The following is a 17,067-nucleotide window of genomic DNA, read 5'->3' on the forward strand; positions in this document are numbered from 1 at the left end:
AGGGGCTGGACAGATTTGTCTCCACGTTAGTACCTGTGTTGAGCAGCCCACAACCACCTGTTGCGGCCCGCCCGCGGTCCACAACACGAACGGTTCACTGAGAATGGCAGTTCCCTGCAAAGAGAGGAATCTAGACGGGGCGGAAGAAACAATGGAGTCAAGACAACATTCTGATCAAGACTCAATTTAATATTTCCAGACACTCAGTTTATAAAGGAAGGGGGAGGGAACCCAATTTCCCGCCAAGTAACTCAGGGTCCAGTAGCAGGACGAACACGTGTGTGACTCCAGGCAGCAAGGGCAGGTTCCAGCAGTGGGCGTGGCAGGACGAATGAGCCGGTAGCTCCACCCTTGAGCAGGCAGGTTCCAGGCTGGGGGGAAGGGAGGCCACAACCACCCATAACTATAGTACCAGGTGATCTGGCACCTCTGGCCTCCCTGTGCATGCACGCACACACACACGTGTCCACATATGTGCACACACACCCCCAAATACAATAATAAATAAAGACATTTTATTTCTTAGTAGGTAAAATTTTCCGAAAAGTCAAGTTGACCCGCGGAGCCAGGACCCTCTTGCGGATGGGGAGACTGTGGTACCAGTGGGTGTTGGTGGGGGGGTTCATCAGCAGCAGGCTTCCGTGTGCCAGCTGCAGCCTGAGCACCTCCACTGTCCTCCGGGGCCTCTTCCCTCGAGAGTCTTTGTGCCGGAAGATGAAGTCCCTGCAAGCGCCAAAGGAGACAGACGCGATGGGGCTCCCCGGGGCCAGTTCTCGCTCGTCATCTCTGTGCTCACCGATGTGGTCACAACCATCTTTGTACCTACAGTGGGCAAGCAATCAGTTCATTACAACCTCGCTCCCTCAGCTGCTAATGGAGCTGCCTCACCCTCTTGCAGCCTGCAGCAGTGCTGGCTCTGCACCCTCGTAGCCTGGCAGGCCCACAGGTGAGCCCGGGCCTCCGGTGTCTGTGCTGAGTGTACTGCTTAGAATGAGAACGGTCCCAGCAGGGTCCTGTTTGCACACTTGGTCCCCAGCTAGTAGAACTATTTGGGACCAAGCAAGAGGTGTGGCCTTGTTGGAGTAGATATCATTGTGGTGGGGCTTGGCTTTGAGGTTTCAAGAGCTCTCACCAGGCCCTGTCTGTCTGTCTGTGTCGCTTGTTCTTGCCTGCTATGGTGCCAGTGCCATGCTTGTCTGTTCCCCCTGCCAGGATGATCACAGACTCACCCTCTTAAGACAAGCAAGCTCAATAAAGAAAGCCTCAGCACAATGCTTTCTTTTATAACAGTGGCGTTCCTCACAGCCATGGAACACTTAATAAGTTGCTTCTTACAAGACCTGCAAGCCTCACCCATCACATCACATAGCTACGCCTTCCAGGTTCACAGACGGAAAGCCTGTCACACACTCCTCCCCACATTCACTCACCATCCCCCCTCGACCCCCCCACCCCCACCCCGTGCAGTTCAGCCCTTCCCTCCACACCCTTCCCTCTCCATCTCCGATCTCCAGTGGCACCGTAAGCCCCCTCTGCTCTACTCTGAACACTGGGTATCTCCAGCTCTCTAGCTAGTTACCAGGTCAGCCGTCCCAGCCCCTGGGAGCCTCCCTCTCCCATGGCTTCCCCTTTAGCTCAGGCCTCGGAGCCAGGCTGAATCAATCATCAAGACACCCTGTTGGCTGCTATACTGGAACCCATTCTAGGTGCTACGGCACCTACAGGGTCGGGGCTGGGGGTGTGTTGAACATCCTGGCACACAGGTCAACTCCGTACAGCAAAGTACTTTGGACCCCAAATCCAGCCCCATCCCCAATCCTGTCAGTATGTTTAACTTTCCCAGTAACAGGTCCAACCCCTCTCACATCTACATACAAGCTCTGTGAAGACTCCCCTCTTTAAAAAGAAAAAGATAATTGGGCATGAGTACAGTTATTCACAGAAGCCAGAGGTGTTGGATCTGCCAGAGCCAGGACTGGGAACTGAACTTGGGTTCTCTGCAAGAGTGGCACGGCCACCTGTCTAGCCTGGTGCACTATAGAAGGGTTGTCACAAAGGAGAATGGCTTCCCTCGGAGGAAGCAATACCTGTTCACGAGTACAAAGTTGAAGGTCTGTCCTGTCACCTCGCAGACTCGATCTCGAACACGCTCTAGAACAGGAATCCAGGGCTTTGGTGTCAGGGTAAGACCAGAAAACGTGTACGTGAGGCCAGCATCGCCATAGGTCGCCTGCTTCCTGGGAACACTGTGCCACTTTCCGAACACCTGGACCTTGGCCAGTGCACCTGCGTAGATGAAGGGGAGTTCCACCAGTGACCTTTGGGTGTAGACAGCTGCGCGCATTCAAAGGGGGAGAAGCAGAAACAACGTTCCCTCTGCTCACATTGTAAAACGCCATGTTGGGGACCTCTTACCCTAAATCATTGTGGCTTGTCCCAAGTATTCACTCTGGTGCTGAAGTAGACAGAACACAAATTCCAAGCCAGCATATCTCAACATAAGAGTGAGATGCCTCAGTTGGTAAAGTGCCCACCACAAGGTATTGCTCAGTATGCCCCGAATCCCACTGCTGGGGGCTCACTGGATCTGCAAGTTCCAGACTCAGGAGAGGCCATGTCTCAGTGAGGAAGCGGTCTCCAGCTGGGCTTTATGTCGAGAGGGGCAGAAGGAATGCACATGAGTATACTGAAAATCCACTGGGTTCTGTGGCCTCCTTGTGCAGACACATGAGACATGTAGACACACTATGTGCAGACACACGAGGCATGTGGACACAATAGCATTAAAACCAGCAGGCCACAAAAACAAAATAACATGAGAGCACCACAGGGGCTTGGGACAAAGGGGTTCTGTAGGAGTCGGGGTGATGAATCGGGGGTGTGTGAAAACAGCCAAAATGCACCATACACATGCATGAAATTGCTAAAAACGAAACATGGGTGACTTGTGATAAGTTATTTCTCTGCCACGGGTGAAATGGGCCAAGACAGATTAGATAATACTAAATGCAGGTTTCTTGGGGCCGGTTCATTGGCCAGGGAATTCACCATAGGGGAGGGGGAAGAGAAATAGAAATAGAAAAAGAGCTTGAGTGTACAGAGAGAAGAGAAAGAGAGACCACAATGTCTGGATCATATAGGGAAGAGCCTCTTGGGGAAGGGCCGCTCAACCCCTGGGCTGGAAAGGGTTGGGGGCAGGGTATGTCAGGAAGGGACTTGTGTGTGAGGGGAGAGGGGGGGGGGATGCTGGAAGAACCTGGAGGCCAGGTCTGCTTTGATATGCAAAATACACACTCACTCCCTTTGTCCCTGGTCCAGAACCAAACCTGGTCTATGAGAAGGCCCCTGAGGCCATCTTTCTCCCCTTTTAAAAATTTTTATTTTATGTATTAAAATGTTTTATTTTATTTTGCTTGCTTGTGATGTCTGTGCCCTCAAAGGCTGGACAAGGGCACCACAGTACCTGGAACTGGAGTTACAGAGGATTGTGGGCTGCCATGTGGGTGCTCAGACCCAAACTTGGGTCCTCTGGGACAGTAACTAGTCTTAACTGTTGACTCATCTCATAGATATATTTAATTATGGTCTTTAAAAAAAAAACAAAAACAAAAACAAAAACGGGTCTCGCCAGGTAGTGGTGGCGCACGCCTTTAATCCCAACACTTGGGAGGCAGAGGCAGGAGGATTTCTGAGTTCGAGGTCAGCCTGGTCTACAGAGTGAGTTTCAGGACAGCCAGGGCTACACAGAGAAACCCTGTCTCAAAAAAACCAAAACCAAAACCAAAACCAAAACCACTGAGGCCTAAACTTCGCCTCTAGCTATTCTGACTCAGTATCCCGAAGAACCCAGAATGGTTCGGTTTGGGGGGTGGTTTTGCTTTTTTTGTTATTTAGTTTTTTAACTTCCCAGGTAATTCCAATCAGTAGCCAAATAATTTCGTTCTAGACCTCGTAGACAGTTCGTATCCCAAACCATAACCTAACCTAACCAGAGCTGCCCAGACCGAGACCTAATCTGTCACAGCCGGAAGTTCACGCTTCTCCCAGGGAAAGCGCATCCTGTCATCGCACAAGCCTAACGCACGTAAGACCTCCGCCTACCAGTAAAATACTCCACTTCTTGCTCCAACTCTCGGAAAATCTTGTCTGCCTCGGCTTTGCGGAATAGGACGGTGTAATCGCAGCTCAGACCTTCCGCGCGAAGGTGTCGCCAGCCGGGGCTCTGCAGGTCGCCCGAGGCTCCTCCCGTCGGGGCGGGCTCCTCCCCTCCCCCTTGGATGTCGCGGAGGTCTGGCCTCACCAGGAACTTATCCATCCCGCCGCCCACTCACTGCTCAGACGTGTCCTACAAAGGAAACAGGAGCACATTAAACCTCCTAGGAGGTGCCTGGCGGGCATCATCCAGGCGGGGAGCCTGCTCTGTAGCTTAAGTTTTCCTAGCACAAGCTGACCCGAACCATGCTATCCTCACGCCCCAGGCGCCCATCGGCAGGAATCCCGGGCACGCATCCCCAGGCCCGCCCTGGAATGGAGTACTTTTAAAGACCCGTCCATCCTCTTCGGAATTCGAGAGCTTTGGCTGCAAACGGCTGCCCAAACCCAAAAGGCTACACATGGGAAGACGCAAGCGCAGAGAGGCATGAGGCTCGCCCAGTTACCCAGAAAAGCAGGGTGCCTTTGCCCTGCGCCCCCGCGGGGTAGGGACTGGCACGGGCGAGCAACCGGACTCCACCGGAGAGCCCGGAACGGAGGGTCAGGTCTCTGTACAGACGCACGCAGCCCCAGGAACCCTCACCCCGCCCCTCCCGCCTACGCGGGACTTCCGGGCACAGCGCCCCCTGCCGGTCTCCCTGCGCACCGCAAGATGCTGCCTTCACCTAATGGCTCAGCAAGGTTAGGCCTGTGGACCAACCAGTTCTGGGGTCCACGAGCCTAGTGTGCTACAGCATACTGTCCGGGGGGCGGGGGGGGGGGGCAGTGTATGAATCTGCACTCCCGACAAAGACACAGCATTGTCTGACCACTACAGTCGACATGGAGAACAGTTATACCATCCCATAGAATCCTTCCTCCCTTAGGTTCCGACGTAATTTGTCAGCTGTTCCTGCTTGCTCTTCTTCACGATTCCACATAAATGCGATGGATTAGATGCTGTATAGTCTTTTGCGTTTGACTTATTTCTGTAAGCACACCGCTTTTAGATATAACCGTGTTTTAAAATCTTTATTTTATTTATATGAGTACACTATTGCTCTCTTCAGACACACCAGAAGAGAGCATAAGATTCCATTACAGATGGTTGTGAGCCACCATGTGGTTGCTGAGAATTGAACTCGAGACCTCTGGAAGAGCAGTCAGTGCTCTTAACCGCTGAGCCATCTCTCCTGCCCCTGCCCCCGTGTTTTTTAATCTTTTGGGGGGTGTTTTTGTTTGTTTTTCTTTTCTTTGTATGTGTGTGTGTGTGTGTGTGTGTGTGTGTGGTTTTTTTCGAGACAGGGTTTCTCTGTGTAGTCCCAGCTGTCCTGGAACTCACTTTGTAGACCAGGCTGGCCTCAGACTCAGAAATCCACCTGCCTCTGCCTCCCAAGTGCTGGGATTAAAGGCGTGTGCCACCACTGCCCAGCTGTGTTTTTTAATCTTTAGCTTCAAGTACAGCCATTTTATTTATATACTATATATAAACATAGAGAACATTTGTATCGTTTTTCTCCTTCCATTGCTGGTATGGAAAGAACTGTGACAGTCGTTTCTTGCTCCTGGTGGCACAGAAAAAAAAAATCACCATAAATATTGAAGCTCAAACTTTTCTGTGAATGCTGAGTTTACTTCATTGAGAAAACGCCCTGGGGCTTGACCAGAGGGAACGTGTTATGTCTCTATAAAGTGCTGCCTATGGGAGCACACGGTGCTCTCTGCTGTCACACACCAGCAGGGCACAGCAGGTCCTGTCTTACCCACGTTGTATTTTGGAGCTGAAAACAAAAATGGGGCAATGTGATAAACAAGATTTTTTTGTACAATATGGAAGCTGTGAGCAGGGTACCAGGCTAGGGAGTAGGGGTATGGGGAAGAGGACCTTACAGGGTAGAATCCTAAGCCAGCATTGAAGCTTTCCAGGTAAGGGACAAAATAACATAGCATACAAAGATTTTAGCGGGACAGCTGCGGAGAGGCAAGCCGCCTGGAGAACTGCTAAGAAGTTGGGATTCTAGTCAATTCAGATTGGGAGGCTGTAATCCAGGCTAGCCCCTAACAGCCTGTGTAGCCAAGGTGGGCCTTGTGCTCCTGATCCTCCTGCCTTCACCTCCCAGATGCTGTGCTCACAGGGTGTGTCACCACTCTGTGGCATAGGAGGGCTTTTCCAGGGCAGCGGTCAGTCGAGGTTTAAATTACACTTGCAGTGACACAAGCCTTTAATCCCAGCACTTGGGAGGCAGAGGCAGGCGGATTTCTGAGTTCAAGGCCAGCCTGGTCTACAAAGTGAGTTCCAGGACAGCCAGGGCTATACAGAGAAACCCTGTCTCGAAAAACCAAAAAAAAAAAATAAATAAATAATAAAAAAAATAAAATAAAATAAAAAATAAATAAATAAATTACACCTGCAAAAGATCACTCAGTAGAAAAGAGTAGCTCGGATTGTTATATTAGAGGGAAGGATATAAGTGAAAGCTGCACAATTGAATGTATGTCTGACATGAGTGCGGGAGGTAAAAAGTACAAGGGGGTGTATGGCTCAGTGGTCAAGCGGTTGCTCAGGATGCACAAAGGCCCTGAGTTCAATCCCCAAAGGGGACTGAAAAGGAGGGAGGGAGGTGTATCTGGGGAAGTGGAACATTTCGGGGTTAAAACTCGAAGGCCTTCAATCTTTACATCAGTAAGACTTGGAGAAAGCCCCGCTTTACAGCTAGGACAGGTAGGTAGGTAAGCTGCAGGCTCCTCCCACCTCCTAAGCCCCACCCACCCAGAGGCGGGGTCGCGGCCCCTCCCACACATGCGCGCTGGGCCCCACCGCCCCCTGCCCAGCCAGCCTCCCCGCCCTCAACTGGAGCCCGCGCAGGTGGCAGCGCGCCAACCGTGAGCACGCCTGCAGGAGTCCCGGAGGTCCGTGCTCGGCGCAGGCATGATCGGCCAGAAGACCCTATACTCTTTCTTCTCCCCGACTCCCACAGGGAAGCGGACCACGTGCAGCCCCGAGCCGGTCCCGGGGAGCGGAGTGGCGGCCGAGATCGGCGGCGATGCCGTGGTGAGACGAGCGGGGTAGCGCGGGACGCGGGGGGACGGCAGGGTCCCGGGCAGGAGCGCCGTGCACGCCGCTTGCTCGGACAGACTGGGACACCTTAGGGGTTCAAAGCAGCCTTGCGCTGTCGGCCGCCGCCACGCCGAGGCACTAGCCAATGGGTATGGGGCACGGTCGCTGCAGAGCCAATCAGTGTGCAGCGTGCCCGCCCTGCTCCTCGCGTGGTCCAGTCAAAAGCGGCAAGGGGCGGGAGCTGTTTTGCCGCGAAAAGCCCACGTGGGAGGTCTTGGGTAAAGCGCGCGGGGCAGCGCCGGGCAGCGCGAGACTGCGGTGCCGCGGGGTCCCGAGCAGGAGAAACGCGCACCCCTCTTACCAGCCAGACTGGGACACCTTAGAGGTCCAAAACAACCGCGCGCATCCACGGCCGCCATGCCGAGACATCTACCAATGGGGACGGAGCTCGGCCGCCGCTGAGTCAATCGGTGTGCAGCGTGCCCGCCCTGCCCTTGTATGGTCCAATCAGAAGCGGCAAGGGGTGGGGGCTGTTTTGCCGCGAAAAGCCTGCGTGGGAGCGCAGGCGGGTGCAGCGGATCCCCTGCTCGGCTGGTCCATGGGTGTCTTGGGGCGGCGGTCTTTGCGGTTGGCGCGGAGCCTGCGCGCGCCGCGGAGAGCGGGGCTCCGGAGCCTGACTCCCGATCCCGACTCTGACTCCCGGCAGGCCAGCCCCGCCAAGAAGGCCCGGGTGGAGCAGAACGAGCAAGGTTCGCCGCTCAGCGCCGAGCAGCTCGTCCGCATCCAGAGGAACAAGGCCGCGGCGCTGCTCAGGCTCGCCGCCCGCAACGTGCCCGCCGGCTTCGGCGAGAGCTGGAAGCAGCAGCTGTGCGGGGAATTCGGGAAGCCGTACTTCGTCAAGGTCGGTGGGCGCGGGTCCAGCCAGCCTCCCCCTGTCCCCTCCCTTTCCGTGCCATACTTGACAACGATGCCCGGGTGTCTGGGTTACAGGAAGGGCGGGAAGGTGGCGTCGTGGCTTCGTTTTACGTGGAGGGGGGCGCGTAGAAGTCACAGGACAACTTGGGGAAATATCTCACTATCACGTGGGTCCGGGGGTTAAATCAGGTTGGTAGGCTTGGCGCCAGCTGCCTTCGTGGCTTTTTGTAAGCCACCTGGTTTACTTCAAAGCCAGCAAACCCTGGGGTAGTGAACAAGAGTGAATGAAATGACCTTTGGTCTTTTATTAGAAGTCAGGAAAGACGATCGAGCCCTTAGGCTGTAATCCCAACCCTTGAGAGCTGGGGGGCTGGAGATGAAGGCCAGCCTCAGATTCTGTACTTTGGGAGACCCTGTCTTTTAAAAAGAAGAGGGGCGGAGTTACTGTGAAATGAAAATAGTCCAGCCCAAGAGGGGAACGGGTGTTGTGCTGGCTTCGATTGTTTTTTTTTTTTTTTTTTTTTTTAAACGTTTGGGTTTAAATCATGCACATACACACACACAAACAGGCAAGGTTTCAAACACCTTTTATAAAATAGGTTTTCAATCCTAATTCTTCGTTTCTGGTAAGAATGGGCTTTTAAACCTCCTTTTATCTTTTAAACCAGCTAATGGGATTTGTTGCTGAAGAAAGGAACCACCACAAGGTCTATCCGCCCCCAGAGCAGGTGTTCACATGGACCCAGATGTGCGACATCCGAGATGTGAGTGGAGCTGGGGTCTGGCTAGGGAGGAATCTAACAGTGTTTCGGTTAAGCCACGGGCTGTTTCGTAGCGAGTGTTTGATGGTAGACGTGGAAGGTGCCAGGTTTGCTTGTGTTCGGGGTGGAAAGCTGTGTGTGTGTCCAGCTTTTAGCCAAACAAAGAAAATGCACATACCCGTTTGCTTGTGTGCTTGCTTATTATTATTCCCTTGTTATAGTTAGTGCTAGTTTACTTCAGTCTATTGAGTGTAGGCAACGCAGGACTGGAGAAGTGAGGTTATTTCTGCTCACAAGATATGTTGGGAAAAGGCAGAGAAAAGCCTTGTGGCCCCCATATACTAATAATCTCAGCACGTGAGGGTTGGAGCCCAGCCTGGGCCACTTGAGACCCTGATTCAATAATACAGAAGTCAAAAACAAGGGCAATTGTATCTTCCACAGACTAGGAGGGATGACCTGCAGGTACTAGATTCAGGTTGCCTGCCTAGCTTGTGTCACTTCCCTGCATGAATGACCATCCAACGGAGTGGCTCATTCTCAGCTTCATGGGTGACTTGAGTCCCTTGGTTAGCTCTATCTTCCTTGTCGTGGCTTCTTTGTCTTCCTCATCCAGTCTTTCTCAGAACTGGTAAAGAGATATAGAGAATGAGTAGTTCTCTCACAAGCTGGATAGTCAGCTCTTAACAACTGTCAGCTGGGCGTGCAGATCTGCGCAGAGACTACATGACCTCAGGCTTAGAGGGCCACACCACTCTGTAACTGTTCCTCTTATCTGCCACGGCTTGAGCCAGGACCTCTGAGCTGTGCCCTTTTTTTTTTTTTTTTTGGAGAAAGATCTACGTACATCATCGAGACTGGTTCGGGCCTACCTTAAATTTCTGGTCTAGCTTGGTAGTGGTGACGCACACCTTTGATCCCACCACTTGAGAGAGGCGAAGAGGCAAATATAGATCTATGGTTTGAGGACAGCCTGGTCTACAGAGTTGAGTTCCAGGACCAGACAGAGAAAAACCCTCTCTCAAAAAAGTATAGGGTCTCAAACAAACAAAACCCCAACCAACAACAAAACTCTCCAGTTTAGTTTGTTTTTTCTGTTTTGCTTTTTTTTTTTTTTTTTTTTTTTTGGCAGTGCTGGGAGGGTCAAATTCATGGTTTTGGTTGCTGTGTTTCACCATTGAGCCACACACATGTAGTCTTGGTGTTTTAATGCCCCGCCCTCACCCCACAAGTACCTGGGATTGTAGCCTGAGCAGGCAGCCCTGGTTCATGTCACACAGTACAAGCAGAGTCGTTCCCTGGACTGCTCTAGAGCACTGAGTGACACAACAACAGAGAGAGAGAGTGTGTGTGTGTGTGTGTGTGTTGTCACCCTAGTCCAACTGGAGGGTTACCCTTTCTTTGAACACCACAGCACACGTGTAGTCAGAGGACAGCTTAAAGGAGTTGGACCCTTCCCTCTGCCATTGGGTTCTGGGTTGAACTCGAGGTATGGGGGAGTGAAGCAGCTTTACCCACTAAACCATCTCAACCCTGGAGTGTACGTTTGTGAGCTACACATAGTTACACATAGTGGCTGTTGTACAGGCTGTGGTGGCATCGTAGTCTGTTTGGCACGTGCATTGCCTCAGACTCTTCACTTTTTATTTTTAATGTACATTGCTGATTTGATGGCATGTGTGTCTGTGTGAGGGCGTTGGATCCCTGTAACAGGAGTTCACAGTTGTGAGTTCCCATGTGGTTGCTGGGAATTGAACCCAGCTCCCCCGGGAGAGCAGCCAGGACACTTAACCTCTGAGCCATCTTTCCAGCTCCTGTCTTTGTTTATAATAAAGATTTGGCGTTTTTTTGGCCTGCATGTGTCTTTGCTGCGCATGTATGCAGTGCCTGCGGAGGCCAGAAGAGGGCTGTGTGGGTGCTGGGAGGCGAGCCCAGGTCTTGTGCAAGAGCAGCCAGTGCTCTTAACTAACTGCCGCACTGAACCTCTGTAGCCCTTATCTTTACGTACTGGGAACCTCCCAGTCCTCAACTGAGCTTGTAACTATTTTTGGAATTATTTAATTGTTATCAGCTGCGGTTACTGCAGGTTACTACAGTGTGCTGTCTCCACTGGAAGTTGCTCCTCCTGCCTGCTGGCCCTGCCCCTCCTTCCCAGGCTCTGCTAGTAGCTCTTCTCTGACTGCTTCCATTTCAGTTGGTCAGGAGGCCTGAGTGGCGCCTGTAGGCTCTCACCTATTGTCTGCCTTTGCCAGCTTTCCCGAGTGACACCCACCGTCACTCCAATACGTGTCCAGGCCATGTGAACTGTGGAAGTACAGTATGCGGGGCGCTCTTTAGGTGGGACTGTGTCCTGCACCCCAGCTTTGCTCCTGCCTGTCACCGGCCCTTGTCTCCCCTTACGCTGTAGGCAGGTGATTTCTGCTTGCCCAGGGCATCTTGAGGCTTTTGGTTCTTTCCTCTGTCATTGTTAGTGGCCCTGGAGATCTCACGGGTTAGTCAGTAAGGAGCTGACTGCAGGAGCTGTGAAGCAGGTGAGCGGCTGCCATGCTTCGCCACATCTGACCCTCAGTGAACCCCACAGCTCACACCTCGGAAAGTGGAACACGAGGCCTTCATTCTTAGTTCTTAGACACCTAGGTGTCTGGCGGGGGTTTCTGTTAGAGAGCACACAGGCTCAGGGAAAACAGGTGTTCTGTCCCCAGTTGTCCTTGACCAGCCACCGGAGTCCTAGAACAGGAAGGAGAAAGCCTGGAGCTGAATTTGAGGGTGCTAGACATAGAAAATTCTAGAAAGGACAGAGACTGTGTCCAGAGATTGACCTTTCAACACTTAAGAAAGGCACCCGTCCTCGGGGCTTGCCAGGCACTCCCACGCCTGTGACCTGGCCTCATTGTCTTGGTGCTGTGGAGTACCGGAGTCTAGATGCAGATCTGGGGAGGCTTAGGTGGCATTCTTCTTTGCCCAGCCGTGGTCTCCCATGAGGAGAGACAAGCGGACAGCCTAGACAAGCTTACTGTGCCAACATAGGAAGTGGTGGTGGTGGGCATACAGAATGTAGGTACAGGAGTGGAGCCGTTTGACCTCATCTATGAGGGTGGCAGCCTGCACTCATGCGGTCCACAGGCTGCAGGAACTCTAATGCATAGCCTCTTCCCCACTCCCACCCCGAGTGATGGTGTGGGCTAGGATGGCCCCTCCTTGGTGCGGTTCCTGGTGGTGCCACTTGTCCTGGGTTTTGTCGTGTGGGAAGTGAAGAGAAACACCACACTGCCCAGAGGCCGGATGAGGGGCCGGGGTTGGGGGGGGCTGTTACTGGGGGTGCTGGTGTTCCCAGCCCCCTGCTGTTTTAAATCCTCGGCTGATCAGCTACTGGGCTCTGATGTCTATGTGTTTCTTTAACTGAACCTAGTATTGTTTGACCGTATTCACAGGTGAAGGTTGTCATTCTGGGACAGGATCCCTATCACGGACCTAATCAAGCTCACGGGCTCTGCTTCAGTGTCCAAAGACCAGTTCCACCCCCGCCCAGGTATATCCCCCTCCCCCTGCAAATGGCTTCTGGCAGGCTGTTCCTGGCAGGCTATAGGTGGCATTGTTGGTATAGACTGGGTCACCGAGGACTGGCACTGCTCTGGGTGTATAAACACTTAGGAAACACTGGGTGTATATACACTTAGTTTTGTATAAACACTTAGGAAGTAGGTTGTGAATGCAGGGCTCACTTAAGTCTTCACGTCACTGACCTGGTTTCCACTGTGCACGTAGGTGGAGGTCTGAGCCGGGGTGACCTGACAGGGCTGGGGTATTAGTCTTTGCCAATGCTATGGTTGCTGGTCCCTCCCAGGCTGGCTTTGTCTCTAACCTTTTCAAGTCCATCTTGGAAACTCAAATTTTACAAACTGCTGGGGATTCTGGTTGACTGTGCTTTTCTTGTCTCATTTTCAGTTTGGAAAACATTTTTAAAGAGCTGTCTACAGACATCGATGGTTTTGTTCATCCTGGCCATGGGGATTTGTCAGGGTGGGCCCGACAAGGTAACTAAGCCTGACTGGGCTTGTCTGAGAACAATGCTGGTCCCCAAGCCCCTCCCCGGGTGTGTGTGTGTGTGTACATGTGTGTGTACATGTGTGTGCATGAGTACTGGTTTTGGTGGAAGGAAGGCAGAGACGATACATTCCCTGGAGCTGAAGTTATAGGCACTGTGTATCCAACGTGGGTGCTGGGGATTAAACTCCGGTCCTCTGATTATAGAGTGTGCTCAACTGCTCAGCCACCTCCATCCCGTTGCTTATTTGTAAATCATGGCCACACTGCAGTGTGGGGGCGGGGTAGGCTTTGATGAGGCCCGGGGAGGCCTGTTACACCTGTTATCCTTGGCCGCTCCTGTTTCAGCTTGCTTGCTCCTGGCTGGCTGTTCTTGGCGTCTAACAGATTTTGTTTTGTTGCCATCAACTATTTGGGACCCATTCTCTTTTCTGGTTCTTCAATGTCATTTAGAATTTGTATTTTTTGAACACTTAGTTTTTTAATACCTCAAACTAGAAGATGCCAAAAGGGCAGACATGAAATATAACACCCTGTGTGTGTGACTCACAGGTCCCTCCATGCCACTCCTGTTGAAACAGTGTGTGTGTGGCCTGAGTTCAGTCCTGCCCTGGGTCTGTTTGTGGGTAGTGTGGTAGTCTCTAAAGGATGGTCAGTTTGTCTGAGCCATCTCTAACCTTCCTCCCCATCCCCGTGCTCACAGGTGTCCTCCTACTCAACGCCGTCCTCACTGTCCGCGCCCACCAAGCCAATTCCCATAAGGAGAGGGGCTGGGAGCAGTTCACGGACGCAGTTGTGTCCTGGCTGAATCAGAACCTGAGTGGCCTCGTCTTCCTCCTCTGGGGCTCTTATGCTCAGAAGAAGGGCAGTGTCATTGACAGGGTATGTCTTCTAACTCCGTTACAGAGAGCCAAGCAGCCCCGGGGTGCCCGCTCATGTGCACAGCATAGAGTCTACCTGTGGCTCATGTGATCCCAGAACCTAGGAGGGCAAAGTGGGAGGAGTGCCCCGAGGGCTAGCCTGGGCTATGGAATGAGACTGTGTTCACCCATCCATTATAGTCACAGTTGGGTTTCCACTGACAGCTGAGCGACTTCAGACTCAGTGGGGATGGATGCTCAGTGTGGTTAGCAGCGAGCAACAGAAGCCTCATCCTGCCCTGCAGTGGGGGCACCACAACCCTGGCACCCCCTCGTTTGCGAGTTTTCCAATGCTTCATGAATGAGTCAGGGGTCCTGCTTCAGAAAAGCTTGGAACCTTATAGGAAAGCAATTCCACCAACTCAGATACGGCTTCCCCCAAGTGCATAGGTAGGGAATTAGGACAGAGCACTTCATCTTCTCCCTGTCTCTGCTTCACGATGGGCACTCACTGACAGAGCCTGTCAACCTGTCAGTGAGATGAGGACCAGAGCCAGCCATGTGGCTGAAGATGTCCCAAAGCTGCTGCACAGAGGCCCTGCCCTCGCTCCTGGGCTGGCCACTAGCATTTGTAGTGATGGCTGTGGGTAGGTGTAGACAGTAGGGCAGAGGTGGGAGTATGGGTGTGGGGAGGAGATGAGATGAGAGGGGAGGGGGAGTACTCCCAGGTAAAGAAAGGGCTTCCAGGGGCCAGGCAGTGAGACTGAACCTGGTGTGTCACACACATCTCTGGCTTTGAGGAGGAAAACACTCCCCCAGTGTGATGTGAGCACTGGGTTTTGTGAATTCTGGGCATAAACACACCTTAGGTAGGCGGGGTGGGGAGTTCACAGCTGGCTGGAGGTATGGTGACCACTTTACACTCTGTCCTTTTACAGAAGCGTCACCATGTCCTGCAGACAGCTCACCCCTCCCCGCTGTCGGTGTACAGAGGGTTCTTTGGATGTAGACATTTTTCTAAAGCCAACGAACTGCTCCAGAAGTCTGGCAAGAAGCCCATCAACTGGAAGGAGCTGTGACCCCGCCCGCCCGCCCACAGGCCGTGTCTGTCCACATCGGTGCTTTCAGCTGCTGCTGCCACGAAGCTTTTGTTGGTTAAGTTCTCAGTTCCTTGTGTGAGCGGAGAAATGACACGGATAGATCTCTATAGAACCATCATGAGCCAACCAGGACACAGAAACTGCAGCTCTGGCAGGCAGAACCTCTTGCCTGGCACTAGGTTTGAACTCTCCAGGCCCAGCCAGCTGGCTGTTGAAACACACCTACTTTCTCAGAGACCAGTGGACACACCCTCAGTCCTGTGCTGGGGTGGGAGGAGAGGTCTATACCTTTGGACCAGTAGTTTGGTGCCTGCTGCTGTCCGCTTTATCCTTTAGAGTTAGAGATTACAAAGTGTCCGTGTGTATGCTTCAAAAGGCCCTTGTGTCTGGAAAGGAACCCTTGGGTGTTGGTGAGTCCTGAGAAGTCTGGCTTACAATTGAATGTACTTCCTGATCGATCACAAAGGGCAGGGGGTGGGGGGTTCTCCCTGGGTTCACAGTGGCCGCTCTCCACCCTGCGTCTTTCCTTTGCCTTTGCAGGCCCTGAAGTTGAGCGAAGCAGGAATGGGATAGATTTGTTTTTAAATGAGGGTAGGTGGGTTTTCTGGTGCCCATGGAGTTGTTTCCTCCTCGCTGCAGACAGCAGACTGCCGCACGTGTGCGTGTGGTACTGGGGATCCAACTCCAAGGTGCTGTTTCTCATGGGCTGAGTTCACACGGATTGTTTTTCTGCAACACTGGAGAATGTTTTTTTTTTTTTTTTTTTTTACAAGGTAGGCAGGTACAGTCATTTCTTTTTCATGCTTTTTTGAAAGACAATCTTCACTGAGTTTACAAGCTGGATTCCGTGGGTCCAGTTGGTTAGAGCCATGGCCTGCCTGACCAGGCTAATAAAAGATGGTTGACACTTGGCGGTGTGCCGACTATTCTTCAGTGTTTCACAAGCCCGATCTCCTGCTGTCACCATGGCTACCACTGATTGCAGGAAGGGCGACTGTGTCCTTGTGCCCTGCTTGTAGCTCTCTGTGGGTCCACCCACTGCCTGCCAGCAGCTTGCTACACTGCTGCCAAGGACTGGTTGGCCAGAGTAGGGGGTCTGCTGGGACCCAAAGGGACAGCTTCCTGGAGAGGAAAGTCACTTCTTCGGGGGTGTTGTTGGCTTGCTCATCCTTGCCAACCTCTGCCCTGTCCTGTGAGCTTCTAGACTCTTCCCTGGGAATATGAAGTTCAAGTGTGACTCTGACCTGTTGGTTTGCTAACTGTTTAGGCCTGGGTTGCTGAGTTCCTGCATACAAAACACTCAGCCTTTACATTTTTATTGAACCTTAAGCAGCACAAAAGCTGGGCAGCTGCCTACCCTCTGTGCTGTGAGAATCTACTTTCCTACCAACAACCCCAAGTTATTACTGTGTTTCATCTGGAATGCTCTTAACTCCAATTGGCCAGCCCCCAGGGCCATGGGCGGGGAGAGGAGGAGGAGGAGGGAGAAGTTGCCATGGGTTAAGAGTGTTTATGGTCCTGTAGGCATCTTCATTCACCAGTCAGAATTAGCTTGGGGGCCACACTGAACATCATAATAGACAGACAGACCCTCAACAGCAGTTTAGTGAGGAAGAAAGCAAAGTGCACCAAGGGACAGGGTGTAGCTCAGTGCAAGTGTGCACACCAGCAGGTGTAAGTTGTAGAGAGCAGCTATGTGTACAGTAGGGTTTGACTCAAAGACTGCTTCCTTCCTGGCTACCCCATCTACAGAGGAGAGCCACCCTAAAAGAGACAAGGAACGGAGTAACCCCTGAAGGATGTACAACCCCTGGAGAGATGGTTCAGTGATGAAAGCACTGGCTACAGCCCTTGCAGGTGGACCTGGGCTCCGTTCCCGGCACCTACCTGGTGTCTTATCACCATCTGCAACTCCAATTCCAGGGGATCCAGTGCCTGTTTCTGACCTCCTTAATACCAGCTACACATGTGCTGCACAGATACCCATGCAGGCAAAACACCCAGCCTTTCGATGCCCCATGCTGTGCCACAAGCAACTTGGGAGAAAAGTCTGGTGTCATCTGACACTTCAGGAAATGGGGACAGGGACCTGGAGGCAGGAACTTGCTGCTTACAGCTTGCTCAGCCTGCTTGCTTAC

The 17,067-nt window shown here is 52.5% G+C and overlaps 2 protein-coding genes across 5 annotated transcripts; one reads left to right on the forward strand and one right to left on the reverse strand.

Moving 5' to 3' along the window:
* Positions 1 to 120: 120 nt before the first annotated feature.
* On the reverse strand, positions 121 to 4,814 carry Alkbh2 (alkB homolog 2, alpha-ketoglutarate dependent dioxygenase). 3 transcript variants are annotated; one of them, XM_021163550.3, is made up of 5 exons: positions 4,537 to 4,605; positions 4,102 to 4,345; positions 2,088 to 2,286; positions 601 to 822; positions 121 to 371 (listed from the first exon to the last, which is right to left on the reverse strand). In XM_021163550.3, exons 2-5 carry the CDS (start codon positions 4,313 to 4,315, stop codon positions 209 to 211), a joined length of 798 nt encoding a protein of 265 aa, XP_021019209.2. In that variant the 5' UTR covers positions 4,316 to 4,345; positions 4,537 to 4,605; the 3' UTR covers positions 121 to 208. The 3 variants fall into 3 exon arrangements, with proteins under 3 accessions (XP_021019209.2, XP_085693165.1, XP_021019208.1); XM_085837039.1 differs by lacking the exon at positions 4,537 to 4,605 and adding an exon at positions 4,659 to 4,814 and having other exon boundaries at positions 123 to 371; XM_021163549.3 differs by lacking the exons at positions 121 to 371; positions 4,537 to 4,605 and adding an exon at positions 4,659 to 4,813 and having other exon boundaries at positions 494 to 822.
* Positions 4,815 to 7,819: 3,005 nt separating this feature from the next.
* Positions 7,820 to 15,819, forward strand: Ung (uracil DNA glycosylase). 2 transcript variants are annotated; one of them, XM_021163254.3, is made up of 6 exons: positions 7,820 to 8,150; positions 8,833 to 8,928; positions 12,357 to 12,454; positions 12,871 to 12,959; positions 13,673 to 13,851; positions 14,768 to 15,819. In XM_021163254.3, the coding sequence occupies exons 1-6, from the start codon at positions 7,848 to 7,850 to the stop codon at positions 14,906 to 14,908; spliced, it is 906 nt and encodes a 301-aa protein (XP_021018913.2). In that variant the 5' UTR covers positions 7,820 to 7,847; the 3' UTR covers positions 14,909 to 15,819. The 2 variants fall into 2 exon arrangements, with proteins under 2 accessions (XP_021018913.2, XP_085693164.1); XM_085837038.1 differs by lacking the exon at positions 8,833 to 8,928.
* Positions 15,820 to 17,067: the final 1,248 nt, after the last annotated feature.

The sequence above is a fragment of the Mus caroli genome, unplaced genomic scaffold (genome assembly GCF_978045245.1).
Source record: "Mus caroli unplaced genomic scaffold, Mus_caroli_1 scaffold_4, whole genome shotgun sequence".
In the NCBI taxonomy this organism is placed as follows: Eukaryota; Metazoa; Chordata; class Mammalia; order Rodentia; family Muridae; genus Mus; species Mus caroli.

Excerpts from the sequence above, each read along its gene's own strand:
- Alkbh2 (XM_021163550.3), bottom strand. The coding sequence starts at position 4,315 with ATGGATAAGTTCCTGGTGAGGCCAGACCTCCGCGACATCCAAGGGGGA. Across the intron at positions 2,287-4,101 it reads AGAAGTGGAGTATTTTACTG|GTGCACTGGCCAAGGTCCAG; the intron begins GTAGGCGGAGGT and ends TCATCTACGCAG. Across the intron at positions 823-2,087 it reads AACTTTGTACTCGTGAACAG|GTACAAAGATGGTTGTGACC; the intron begins GTATTGCTTCCT and ends TGCCCACTGTAG.
- Ung (XM_021163254.3), top strand. The coding sequence starts at position 7,848 with ATGGGTGTCTTGGGGCGGCGGTCTTTGCGGTTGGCGCGGAGCCTGCGC. Across the intron at positions 8,929-12,356 it reads AGATGTGCGACATCCGAGAT|GTGAAGGTTGTCATTCTGGG; the intron begins GTGAGTGGAGCT and ends CCGTATTCACAG. Across the intron at positions 12,455-12,870 it reads CCAGTTCCACCCCCGCCCAG|TTTGGAAAACATTTTTAAAG; the intron begins GTATATCCCCCT and ends TCTCATTTTCAG.